The sequence below is a fragment of the Stenella coeruleoalba genome (assembly GCF_951394435.1).
Source record: "Stenella coeruleoalba genome assembly, chromosome: 16".
Lineage (NCBI taxonomy): Eukaryota > Metazoa > Chordata > Mammalia > Artiodactyla > Delphinidae > Stenella > Stenella coeruleoalba.
In genome coordinates, this window is record NC_137162.1 from 58,562,800 (window position 1) to 58,577,252 (window position 14,453).

The window sequence follows — 14,453 nt, forward strand, 5'->3', positions numbered from 1 at the left end:
AGGAACAACAGGCAAACCAGGGGGAATAGGGAGAGACAGGTGAAACTGCCTACTTAATTATGGTATCTCTAGCCCCCTTTCCCTGGCCAACTCAGAATAAAGCAGCCAAGCTTAAACCTTCAGAAAGGAAAATGGAAGACTTTTCTGTAAAGAAACTGAACAGACTCTTTAGACTTTCAGAATAGGTTTTTAGCATAACCAAGCCACAATAAAGTCCCATCAGTCAACAAGCCCAAAATAGGTTTTTAGCATAACCAAGCCACAATAAAGTCCCATCAGTCAACAAGCCCAACCTGATAGGCACAGAGTAAAGGGACGAAGTAGGTAATTAAATAAATTAATCCTACCAGAGGATTGTAAGTTAAAAAAAAAAAGTATGGGACACCCCTATAAGTTATTGATCACTCAAGAAAGCAGGTTTGCTTAACCACAAAACCAAGCTGGCTTGCTTAGCAACAAAACCATGCAACAGAAGTATGAGACATGCCCCCAAACAATAAAACAATGGTGGCATGAGACCCACATCCTGCCCAGTGAGCTCAGTAAGTTAATGACCCCTTGGACATGCTCTCTGTACACATAAAAAACAATAATTTATAAAAACGTGACACTTCAAAGTGAAAGACCCTCATTGTACTGAGACATGGAATAATTTTTCCATAGTGCCATGACAGTCCCGGTTTGACCACGTAGGGACAAGAAAACTCCCCTGCCCGACACAGAGGAGGAACTGATGATGGAAGTGTGATGTCTACTCAAGAATGAGGAAGAAGGTGGTCTTCTCCCCCTCCCACTTTTCCTTTGATTATAAAACTGTAGCCCACTAAGTTCTTGGGGCGCAGCACCTTCTCATCTGCCCACTTGTAAGCCTCACAAGCGGCCTACTCTAATAACTCACTTCTTATCTATCACTTTGCCTCTCACTGAATTCTTTCTGCGCTGAGACATAAGGAACCGGAGCGCCTCAGAGCCCCGTGAAACGCCACCTAGTGGTTTCAAACCCACATATACCAACCTGCCAATAAGGTTTTGAATGTGGGGTATGCGTGTGTGTGTGTGTGTGTGTGTGTGTGTGTGTGTGTGTGTGTTTGAAAAAAAATTTTTTGGCTTTATTTATTAGTGTTCTTTGGCTATGTAACAAATTCACCCAAAACTTAGAAGGTTAAAACAACAGTCTTTATCCCATACAGTTTCTGAGGGTCAGGAATCCAGGAGTAGCTTAGCTGAGTTTTTCTGGCTCAAGGTCTCTCACGTGGTTGTAGTCAAGCTGTCAGCCAGAGCTGCAATCATCTCAGGGCTCAACAGAGAATGGAGAAGCCACTTCTCAGCTCACTTACATGGTTGTTGGCAAGTCTCAGTTCCTCAATAGCTATAGGCCTGAGGCCTCTACCTCCAGTCATGTGAGCCTCTCACAAGGTGTCTGAATGTCCGAGAGAGAGAAAGAAGAGAGCAGCCACAATGGAAGACACTGTCTTTTACAACATAATCTCCGAAGTAGGATACCATCACTTCTGCCCTATTACACAGATCAGCCATGGTGCAATGTGGGAGGGAACTACTCACGAGAATGCCAGGAAGAGGGGATCATCAGGAGCCATCTTGGAGGCTGACGATCACAGCCTGCCTTCTGGCCCCCAAGGATCCCTGCCTCCTGTTTTTCAAATCCATGTGTAGTGCCTTCCCACATTATACCAGGTTTGGTTTGTATGACCAATAACAAGCATATGGCAAAAATGATGACATGTTATTTCCAAGAATAGGTTATAAAAAAGACTGCAGGGCTTCCCTGGTGGCGCAGTGGTTGAGAGTCCGCCTGCCGATGCAGGGGACACGGGTTCGTGCCCCAGTCCGGGAGGATCCCAAATGCCGCGGAGCGGCTGGGCCCGTGAGCCACGGCCACTGAGCCTGCGCGTCCGGAGCCTGTGCTCCACAACGGGAGAGGCCACAACAGTGAGAGGCCCGCGTACCGCAAAAAAAAAAAAAAAGACTGCAGCTTCCATCTAGGGAAAATTACACTATTACTCTCTCTCAAGTCACTCGCAATAGGGCAAACAGCTGCCATGTTTTTAGGACACTCTGAGATTTATGAAGTGAGGGACTGAGGCCCTCACTCCAACAGCACTTCAGAAACTGAGGCCAGCCAACAGATCAATGAGCTTGGAAGCCACAGTTGAGCCTTGAAATGATTGCCACCCTGGCCAACAGACTGACTACAACTTCATCAGAGACCCTAAGCCAGAACCACCCAGCGATGCCACACTCTCAAATTCCTGACCCTCAGAAACCATGTGAAAGACTAAATGTTTGTTACTTTAAGCAGCCAAGTTTTGTGGTTATGTATTACATAGCAATAGATAACTATTATTACATAGCAACAGATAACTTCATTAAAGCTTTAAGAAAAAAAAAAACTCATAAAAGCAATTAAGGATTGTTACAAAAATATTAAATTGTATAGAATTTTGAAATAAAAGTACCCACCTTAGCCAACCCACCCTCCCATGACTGCTGGAGTTTAGAACATATCCTTCCAGACTTTTTCTTATTCCTTTGCAAATAAACAGAATAAGTTTTAATGTCTTACCCTTAAATAAGAACAGACAGCCAAAGATCACCTAATATTGGAGGAAAGGCTCCACCATGAAGGAGAAAGGCCACAATAAACAACCAGAAAAGAACAATCCACAGGGAACAAAGATAAAGCAGGAAAGAAAAGACATTCAAAAACCAAACAGAACCAACTCTAATACACTTAGACAGACAAGGGGGAAAAATGCATCCATAACACAAGAACAAAATGTTACATAATGATAATTTACTAATACCAAGGTCAAAAAAAAAATTCTAAAAGCTTGCATAGAGAAAAAACTGGTAATATAAAGAGTTCTATTAGATGCTGGAAGACAATGGCACATGCCTTCAAAATTCTCAAAGAAAACTCTATACTAACCAATCAATAAGACGTGAGGGGAAAAAAATGTTAAAGATCATCAGACATATACAAAGATTCAAAAAATTACCATATGCTTATGCACTCTTTCTCTGATGGATATGCTATACACACACACACACAGAAAACCAATAAAGAAGACATGAGATAAAGGAAGACTGCTGTTTAAAAGGAAAAGAAAAGAAAAAAAAAGACAAGTCTAGCAACACAACCAGTTCAGTTTGGAGCACAAAGATGGAGAACTGAAGAAGGGAGGTCACCAGAGGAAAAGAGGTTGATAGACTTACTGATTTTGAGGAGAACGGGTAGCGGGGAGAGTGCTTATTAGGCACATTACAGACTTAATAGAGTGGCTATTGAAAATTTGAATAAGTGTATAGAAAATAGTGCAAATGAACACAAGATACACTGAAAGAAAAAAAGTTTTATAAGTAATCAAAGACTACAATTCTGTTCACAATGATTACTGATCTGGTTTTTTAATTTTTATTTATTTTATTAATTATTTTTTTATTGGCGTAGAGTTGATTTACAATGTTGTGTCATTTTCCACTGTACAGCAAAGTGAGTCAGTTATACATATACATATATATATATATATATATCTCCACTCTTTTTCAGATTCTATTACAATATAGGTCATTACAGAGTACTGAGTAGAGTTCCCTGTGCTATACAGTAGGTTCTTACTAGTTATCTATTTTATATATAGTAGTGTATATATGTCAATCCCAATCTCCCAATTTATCCCTCCACCCATCCCTTTCCCCCTTGGTAACCGTAGTTTGCTTTCTACATCTGTGACTCAATTTCTGTTTTGTAAATAGGTTCATTTGTACCATTTTTTATATTTGTTTTAATGTAATATAACAAAATGGGGAAGATGAAGAAGAGGAAATGGTGTGAGTGAAAGAGAGCTAAATCCTTAGGTATCATAACAGAGACTATATATAATATCGAAATAGCTAGAGAGATAGACCTCAGAAAGCCCTAAGCTTAGGACGGCTAGGTGGATGGGTATTTATGAGACATTAACCGCCAGTTCACCTATTCTCCCAGTAAGCATTCAGGAATGCAGAGGCTTTCTGACAAGTAACTAGAACCTGGTTAACAAGGACAAAAGTAATCAGAGACCCTCCAACAATTAAAAAAAAAAAAATCAAGAGAGTGTATAAATGCTGAGAGAATTGCAAAAGCAAAGTTCTCAGAAGGTCAGAGGGAATCCTCTCCACCATCACCCAGTAACAAGATTTGGTCATCTATTCTCCCAGTGACTTGAAGACCAAGTGTGCCCCTCCACACAGTGCTATTGTATCCTCTATTCTGGAATCCTTCCTAATGGAATCATGTTCTTGTATCCTTTCCTAACATTAAAGGAACTTTTGTCCTTTGCCTCTCCAATCAATCACCCTTATGAAAAATCACACAAATACTAGCATATTATTTAGAAATAGGCAGATACCAGGAAAAAACAGCTAATAGAATTTAAAATCTTCTGGAAAAACAGCACTTATGCAGAATGGGGTAAAAGCAAGGGGAAAGATGGAAGATGCAGCAAAGAACTGATTTTTTTCCTTAAAAACCTTCAGTACTAGCTTACTTTTTAACTAGTACTAGTTTTACAATAATTATTTTTTTAACTGAAAAGGCCAAGTACTTTTTAAAAAAAAATCAGAATCACAAAAACAGATACTTTATAAGAATTTTAACAGTTAATTCATTTTTATAGTGTAAGATACTAATAAGTATATATTTAATTCATTTGTTATAGTACCTAGCAAATTATTCCTGGATAATTTATTTTTACACCATGCAAATATAAAACACTCATCTAAACATGGTCTAAAACATAAGTTAAACACAGTCTGTTGAAATGATGAGGAACACTTTCAAGTGTATTTTGGAAGAAATGGTCAGGAATATAAGAAAGAGAATGCTCTACTTTTTATGATTAGAGTTCAAAAATGTGCCTTTTATCTCCAAGTACTGATTTCAAAAGTCAGTTTTACTGATTAAAACCCTCCTAAAATAAAAAAAATAAGACTTCAGCTGGCCATTTGGGATCAGCTGCTAGTGAAACAAAGAAGCTATTTGAGTTCCCAATAGTGTCAGCACACAGCTGCCACATCATAATCACTCTGATCATATTTGCATGAACCTTTAAAAACATAGTGTACAGTGAAAAAAAAGCTAATTTCCTAAGACTACACAGAGTATTATCCCATAAACACAAACATATACAATATCTCTCTGGGTTATACATAGATGTCCGGGGCATGTTCATCAAAACAGTTTAACACTGGTTACACGTCATAAAATTTCAAGATTTTTTACTTCCTCTTTGTACTTTTATATGCTATTAGAATTTTTTTAAAACAGTGACAATCAATTAGTTGATCTCCTGGGCAAAACATCTCACACTAAGCAAACAAAGGAGTTCTAACTTTAAACGCATAAATTCATGTCAATTGATTCTATTTTGTTCTATTTATAAAGTTTTCCTGACATGTAACTGACATACATCTTAAATATTTAAAGTATACAATTTGGTAAGTTTTGATACATGTATATGCTCATGAAATCATTATACAATCAAGGTAATGAACACACTCCTAAAAGCTCGGTCCTGTCTCTCTGTAATCTCTCCTTCCTGCCTTGTAATCTCTCCTTCCTGCCCTCCACCACACCCTGGCATATGCACAGGAAACCAATGATCTGCTTTCTGTCACTATAAATTGAATTCCCTATAATCTCAATATAAATGGAATGATACAGTATGTATTCTTTTTTGTCAGGCTTCTTTCAATGAACACAATTATTCTGAGTTTCATCCAAACAATACTCTATTCCTTTTTTATTTCTGACTAGAATTCTAATGTATGGGTAAACAATCTGTTTAATGATTCACCTGTTGACAGACATTTAGATAACTTTCAGGTTCTAGCTATTAAAAACAAAAATCACCATAACATTAGTGAACACATCTTTGTACGGACACATGTTTTCACTTCTCTTGGGTAAATATCTAAGAATGAAATGGTTGGATCAAATAGACGTGTGTTTAACTTTTTAAACTGAAATTCAGTGCAGCACTTTAACTCCCCATGAGAAGAAAGCTGTAGTTCCTCCATTATCTAGCCAACATTTGGTATGCTTTGTTTTAAAATTTTAGCCATTCTAACAAATGTGTGGTAGTACTTCACTGTATCTTTAATTTACATTTCCCTAATAATGAAAGAGACTGAGTACCTTTCCATGTGGTTATTTGCCATCCATATATCTTTGGTGAATGTTCAAATGCCTTGCCCATTTTTTTATTGGGTTGTTTCTTTTCTGATTGAGTTTTGAGAGTTCATTATGTATTCTGACTGGTAGTCCTTTATCAGACATACGCTTTGCAAAGATTTTCTCCAAACCTGTGGTTTGTCCTTTAATTCTTATAACAGTGTCTTTCCAATAGTAAAAATTTTCATTTTGAAAAGGTCCAGCTTATCAATTTTTCTTTTATAGAACATACTTCTGGTGTTCTACATTTAAGAAATTCTGGTTTAAACCACAGTCACAAAGATTTTCTCCCATATTATCATCTAGAAGTGTTATACTTTTAGGCTTGACGTTTAATTCTATCAGTTAATTTTGTATATGGTAGAAAATACAGATCTAAATTCATTTTTATGCATGTTGATAACCAATTGTTCAAGCACTATTTGTTGAAAAGACAATCCTTTCTCCACTGAACTGCCTTGCACCTTTGTCAAAAATCAGTCGTCCAGGGACTTGCCTAGTGGCACAGTGGTTAAGAATCCGCCTGCCAAAGCGGGACACGGGTTCGAGCCCTGGTCCAGGAAGATCCCACATGCCACTGAGCAACTAAGCCCTTGCGCCACAACTAATGAGCCTGCGCTCTAGAGCCTGCAAGCCACAACTACTGAAGCCCGTGCTCCGCAACAAGAAGCCACGGCAATAAGAAGCCCATGCACCGCAACGAAGAGTAGCCCCCGTTCGCTGTGACTAGAGAAAGCCCGTGTGCAGCAACGAAGACACAACCTAGCCAAAAATTAATTAATTACAAAAAAATCAGTCGTCCATTTCTGCGTGGGTCTATTTCTGGACTTTCTATTCTATGCCATCAAACTTTACACTGATATCACTGTTTTGATTACTGTAGCTTTATAATAATTCTAGAAATCAGGTAGTAGCTTTTTTTGTAGATTCCATCAGTTATTCTACATAAATGATCATGCCTTTTGGAAATAAAAACAGTTTATTCCTTCCTTTGCAACCTGGATGTCTTTTACTTCTTCCTGCCTGATTGTCCTGAACAGAATCTTCAGGACCACTGTATACATTTTGAAGTGGTGAGAGTGGACATCCTTGAATTGTTTCTGATCTGAGGGGAAAGCATGCAGACTTTCACCATTAGGAATTATGTTATTAGTAGGCTTTTCCCTAACCCAAATTTTACGAGGTTAAAGGAGTTCCCTTCTATTCTAAGAACGCTATAAGAAACTTTATCAGGAATAGATAGTAGTTTTGGCAAATGGTTTTTCTATCTATTGAGATGACAATGTGATTTTTCTTTCTTTAGTTTGTTAATAGAGTTAAGTGCTCTAATTACATTCCAAACGTTACACCTACTCTACATTCTTAGTATACTATTTAATTCTGAAAAAAGGGATAAATACAGTGATACTAGTATTAAGTATGTTTAAGTGAGTTTCAATCTTCACTACCACTTTGTATTCAAAGTTGGTAAGACAATTATAGATAGCTAACAGAATGAAAACATATCAATCTTTATTAAAATAAAAAATATAGTTAAACAGAAGTTAGAAAGTAGAAAGTTAAAAGTTAGACTAGAAGTTAGAGTCAGGAGTTAAAGTAGAAGGTTAACAGGACTTAAAAGGAGCGAAGTAGCAGACGGAAGAATAGAGGCACTTCTAATTCTATATAATGAGAAGTCTAAGGATTCTATTGAAAGTTGATACAAGAAAATATTTTAATGTGTGTATATTATATCATTTAAAAGTACAAGGCAATCAGAAGTAAAACCATTAACATAATTGTATGCAGGAGTGTTTCTGATTAGCAAAGTATATTTTAAAAATTTGTATCTGAATTTCTTAGGATAAGACACATTCTCCAGTTTGTCCTTGGCGCCTCAACCTATTTCCTATTATATTACAATAGGGCAAATTTACACATTTATAAATTCTTGCCTGATCCTTTGACACTCGAATTTATACAGATGAAGAGTTATAAAGATAATCTCCAAGACATTAAAAAACAGAATTTGTTAAAAATGGTTATCCCCCAAAATCAGTTGTATTTCTATGTATTAGCAATGAACAATCCAAAAATGAAATTAAGAAAACAATTCCATTTACAGTAGCATCAAAAATAATGAAATACTTAGAATTAAATTTAACCAAGGAAATGCGAGACTTCTAAACTTAAAACTACTAAACACTGTTGAAACAACTCAAAGAAAGACATCTCCTGTTCATGAATCGGAAGACTTAATATTGTTAACATGGCAATGCTTCTAAAACTGATCTACAGATTCAGTGCAATCCCATTCCAAATTCCAACTGCCTTTTTTACAGTAATGGACAAGTTGATCCTAAAAGTAACAAGGAATTGCAAGGGACACTGAATAGCCAAAACAACCTTGAAAGACAACAACAAAGTTGGAGGGCTCACACTTCCTTACTTCAAAACTTACTACAAACCTACAGTAATCAAATCAGTGTGGTACTGGAATAAGGACAAGCATACAGACTTATGGAATAGAACCGAGAAGCCAGAAATTAACCCAAACACCTATGGTCAACGGATTTTTAAGAGGGCCAAGACCACTCAATGGGGAAAAGAAAACTCTCTTCAACAAATGGTGCAGGGACAACTAGATTTCCACATGCAAAAAAAATGAAGTGAACCCTTAACACACAACTGATACAAAAATTAACTCAAAATGGATCAAAGCTCTAAATTTAAGAGCTAAAACTAAAACTCCTAGAAGAAAACATAGGCATAAATCATTGTGACCTTAGATTTAGCAACAGATTTTCAGATATGACAGCAAAAGCACAGCAACAAAAGAAAAAATAAACTGGACTTCATCAAAATTTAAAACTTACACATTAAAGGATACTCTCAAGAAAGTCAAAATAACCCACAGAATAGGAGAAAGTGTTTGCAAATCATAAACCTATTAAGGGTCTAGTATTAAGAATATATAGGGTTTCCCTGGTGGCGCAGTGGTTGAGAATCTGCCTGCCAATGCAGGGGACATGGGTTCATGCCCCGGTCCGGGAAGATCCCACATGCTATGGAGCGGCTGGGCCCGTGAGCCATGGCCGCTAAGCCTGCGCATCCGGAGCCTGTGCTCCGCAGCAGGAGAGGCCACAACAGTGAGAGGCCTGCGTACCGCAAAAAAAAAAAAAAAAAAAAAAAAGAATATATAAAGAATTCTTACAACCACAACAAAAAACAAATTAAAAAATGGGTGAAGAACTTCAATACACATTTTTCCAAAGATATACAAATGGCCAATAAGCACATGAAAAGATGCTCAGCATCATTAATAATTAGAAAAATGTAAATCAAAACCACAATATTACTTTACACCCACTAGGATGGCTATAATTTTATTTTTTCTCCTTTTTTTTTTTTCTGGCCATGCCACGCAGCATGTGGGATCTTAGTTCCCCAACCAGGGATCGAACCCATGACCCCTGCAATGAAAGCACAGAGTCTTAACCACTGGACCACCAGGGAAGTCCCAGGATGGCTATAATTTTAAAAAGGGAAAAAAGACCACGTTTTGGTAAGGATATGCTTCTTTAAAAAGCTAAACACAGAATTACCATCTGACTTAGCAATTCCACTCCAATACATATACCCAAAAGAAATGAAAATATATACCCATGCAGAAACTTGTACATGAACGTTCACAGCATCCTTCTTCATAATAGCTAAAAACCGAAACAATACAAGTGCCCATCAACCGATGGCTCCACCAACTGATGAATGCATAAACGAACTGTGGTATATACAAACAATGGAATATTATTCTGCCTTAAAAGGAATGAAGTACCGATACATGCTACAACATGGATTAGAGAGGGCAGGAAGAATATGTAGGACACCATGTATCCATTCAAACATCCATCCACCATTCAAACACCATGTATCTCCACTATTGCCCCCTAATAATAAGTTTTGATGACACATGAAAGAGCACTGAAAAACATCATGTTAAGTAAAATAAGCCAGACACAAAAGGCCACATATTGTATGTCTCCACTTATATGAAATAAAATATCCAGAACAGGCAAATCCATGGAGACAGAAAACACACTGGTAGCTCCCAGGAGATTGGGGAGAGGTGGGGAGGGCAGGTGGGAATACTGAAATGACCACTTAAATGGCTATGTGTTTCTTTTGGGGGTGATGAAATGTCCTGGAGTTAGATAGTGGTGACGGTTGTACAACACTGCAAATGTCCTAGCAGTCATTGAATCATACACTCTAAAATAGTTAAAATTATGATTTAATTTTAAGTAAATTTTACCTCAGTAATATTTTTTTAAAAGTGGTTGTCCCTGGGCATAGAACTTGGGGTGTTCAAGGGGAAGGGGATCTTAATTTCTCATTATTAAATATTTTTTAGTACTTTTTTTTCCTTGCACCAAATCATCACAGACAGATAAATAAACAAAATGATTTCTCAGCTAAATTAACATCAAAAGTTATTATTAGGAGGAAACAGTGGAGATTCACGGTGTCTGAATTAAGTCCTACATATTCTTCTTGCCCTCTCTAATCCTATTCCTTCTCCCATATGTTATGGTACCACTATAGATTTAGTTCACTGACAGTAATTTTAAAATGTGGAAATTAAATCATTAGGTTATTCACATACTTCTTCCTTGCAAAGAATAAAAAAATAAATTTCAAGTGAAAGTAGCAACAGGAATGAACAAATGTACCTAAGTTTTCCCAGGGAAAACTGCGGTCAATTACTCAATAAATAATAATGGTGCACTTGCTATTATCAGATTTAAATTTCCTGAATTTTCCTCCAATTGAAGATGTTAAACAGTAAATTCAATTCTAAAATTTTCAGTTTTTCTTTAGATGTAAGTTTCACATAGTACATATGAAGAGCTTAATACTTACTTATCAAGGAAATCCTTATCCACCACAGCAGTGATGTCAAGAAGAGGATTTCCCATTCCAAAGAGAATATTTTCACTAAAAAAAAACCACAAAATACAAGTTAGAAATACTTCTGAAAGTAAGGTGATGTGTAAAATGCACAAATATAAAAATAAATATCTTCACTTTACCTTGGAAATAAACTTAACATACTAGTTTATTAAACCTCTGATTTGCCTATTACATGTAGGACGACATTTTAGAGGAAGCACAAAGCCATTTAGAAAAGAGAATGACTTTTAAATTGGATGAAATAAAACATAACAAAAGAAGAAACCAGATCATGTGATTTTTTTCCACAATATTTAACAGCTAATGACTAAAGCTAATTAAATTCAATTTTTTTAAGGTCTATCACAATAAAGTTTTATACTCAACAAACATGATAGATATTTAACTCTCTAGATAGTAAAATACTGATCTAATCAAAGTTTATTAGGGAGCATACAGCAAGTCCTGGAGGAATCCAGGCAACAGCCTTACCCTTCAAAAACTGAATGACTGGGGTGGGACCTTCACAATGGGTATCATAGATAGTGTAATTTTCAATTACATTTAACAGACTTTGAGGGAGTCTGTTTTCCATAACTGATTACAATACGGCTCAAAACTGAGGGAAAGATAGAATTCCACCACAACTGATACCAACTGACAGCAAGAAATGGACCAGAGGCCATAGCTGGGTCAGCCTCAATGAGAGCCATTCTTCTAGTTTATGCAATAAAATTTGCCTCTGTGCAATTTCCCATTGGTATCTAGTTTGCTCAAGCTCTCTTCCAGTTGCCTCCATACCAGTTACCCTCCTCACCATTTGGAGGTTATCAGTAATATCAATAGGACTGATACCCAAAAGTTTCTTTAGGAGAACGAGGTATAGCCTACAATTATAGTGTAAAATGATTTAGAAGACTGAATTACAGTCTCTTATTAAAATCACAGATTGGGCAACTATGGCTGAATATGCAATTAGGAGAAATTTGTCCCTTTTTCTATTTAAAGAAAAATGATGGGGGAGGCATAAAAGACAAGGCATTTATTTATTCACACGGGCATCTGTAATCAAAATAAAAGTCTAATATAAAAAGAAAATAAGTGCTTAGAAAATGAAGGATCAACAGGCAGATACAGTAAAACGTGACCATCATTTCATTAGGGACTTCTCTGCCTGATTTCTGTATTATTAGTCAAACAATAAAAACTCTTAGAACTTGTTTATTTTTCTTTAAAAAAGCACAGGGGAGCTGCTTGGTTGTTTCTTTTTATTCACGTTTTTTAAGTGTTCAGTTCAATATATACAGTAATGTAACCACCACCAAAATCAAAATATGAAACATTTCCATCATCACAAAAAAATATCCTCCTGTCCCCATGTCAGTCTCTCCACCCCCAACTGGTCCCCTCTAGGTTTTTTGGTTTTTTTGGGTTTTTTTTTTTTTTGCGGTACGTGGGCCTCTCACTGTTGTGGCCTCTCCCGTTGCGGAGCACAGGCTCCAGATGTGCAGGCCCAGCAGCCATGGCTCACGGGCCTAGCCGCTCCGCGGCATGTAGGATCCTCCAGACCAGGGCACGAACCCGTGTCCCCTGCATCGGCAGGCGGACTCTCAACGACTGCGCCACCAGGGAAGCCTGGTTTTAAGGCATGGTTTTAGGGAATGTAACTGTGATACTTCTTTTTAAGAAGTCAGTCCTTTGCACATCTCCTGCATTCTCAAAATAGTTCATAACACTCTATTTGAAAATTTATTAAAAATAATATTACCAAATTACTTCAACCTCTCTGGGCCTATGGTTTCTACAAAGAATTATGGGGGAAAATGAGCACACTGAATCACAATAACCATGTTTAAACTCATTCCTAAACTTATTTGTCCAACAAAACCTTTGCTTATGGAGAAGAATATGTAAAATGTGATTCAGAGCTCCGCGTGTAAAGGACAAAAGAGGAAGAACTTATACACTGACTACTGTTCCTCACTGCAAGAAGTACACAGCATGTGTACTTGATGAGAGATGCTGTCAAGTTGGAATTGTCCGGAGCCTGTGTGGAACCTGTTGCAGCAACAGTGGCTAAGGTAAGAGGTGGGGACAATAAAATTTAAAACAGCAGATAAAAGGTGTCTTCAAACAGTAAGTTAAGTAAAAACTATACAATTATTTCCAAAAGCAAATAAGTTTAAACTACTCACGTCGTTTTCCTCTCCATCAGTGTACGTAAATGAGAAACTATTATATGATTTCATTCTAGTATGACAAATTAACTTTGTTAAAAACACTAATTCTTCAAAATGGCTAGTTTCCTAAATACAAACTAGTGTCCACGCCAGTAAATACTGTATCACCCTTCTTAAACAATGAAGATACTATTTAAGTAAGCATTTACTTTGAACTTGTCCTATTAGATGTGAACAAGATGGGGGCTGGTCTGTGGCCAAAAACTATGACTAACCCATACTAGGATTATTGTTTTGTTCCAAATGTTAGCAATGTCTTTTTCCTGGAATGGATGCTAGGATGAAAGATTCTGAATGACTTTTTCTTTCTTTCTTTTTTTTTTTTTGGTCAGTAATTTTGAAGTGCCTCATAATTCAGGCTCCATCCAACATAAACCTATACTATAATTATTATTTTGTTAGACAACCTACAAATACTACACACTGACGTAGATATTACGTAAAAGATCCTGAGAAAACTTTGTCTTGTTTATTGATATATTGATATTGATTAGCCCTCTGGTCAGCAAAAATATTTACTTACATCTGGTGCCAGAATAAACACTATTGATGAGTGTCCTTAACTGTTACAGCAATCATCCCCTTTTTAAATTCAGAAAACTCAACTGTATATGTGATTCCTCTCTCTCCATCAATAAGCACCATTCTTAGTAGTAACTGCATCTTCCTGGTTTGTTCCAACAGTTCATCTACCAGGAACCCCACAACACCCGACTGGCGCTGCCTTTAACTAGGTCCTCTACAGACCTTGCCTAAATTCCTACACTGCTGCTATTTTTTTAGCCACAATAAATCCTGTACAATATCACCGAATTATATTATTTAAACAAATAATGATATTTTTCCACTTAAAAGTTATTCCCCTTACAACTATGTAGAGGATAAAATACAAAACATAAAGGACATTGAGTCTAGCTGGAACCTACAATATTTCATCAAATCTGAGATGCCATGAATCATAAGATTCCAACTTCCCATGGAGATTGCAAGGCATAAATGCATCTGAGAGATGTTAAAATGTGAAGAAATGTGCATTATTACAATCACTG

At 36.8% G+C, this 14,453-nt stretch overlaps 1 protein-coding gene across 6 annotated transcripts in view; it reads right to left on the minus strand.

Annotated features, from left to right (window-relative positions):
• ADK (adenosine kinase) overlaps positions 1 to 14,453 on the minus strand; it is a 502,280-nt gene that overhangs the window by 452,769 nt on the left and 35,058 nt on the right. For all 6 annotated transcript variants that reach the window (XR_013824278.1, XR_013824279.1, XM_079900202.1 and 3 more), the window contains exon 2: positions 11,135 to 11,209. Coding sequence is in view for 4 of the 6 variants with exons in the window: in XM_079900202.1 (XP_079756328.1) it covers positions 11,135 to 11,209 (75 nt within the window). In the remaining 2 variants the exon portion in view is untranslated. The remainder of the gene's footprint in view (positions 1 to 11,134; positions 11,210 to 14,453) is intronic.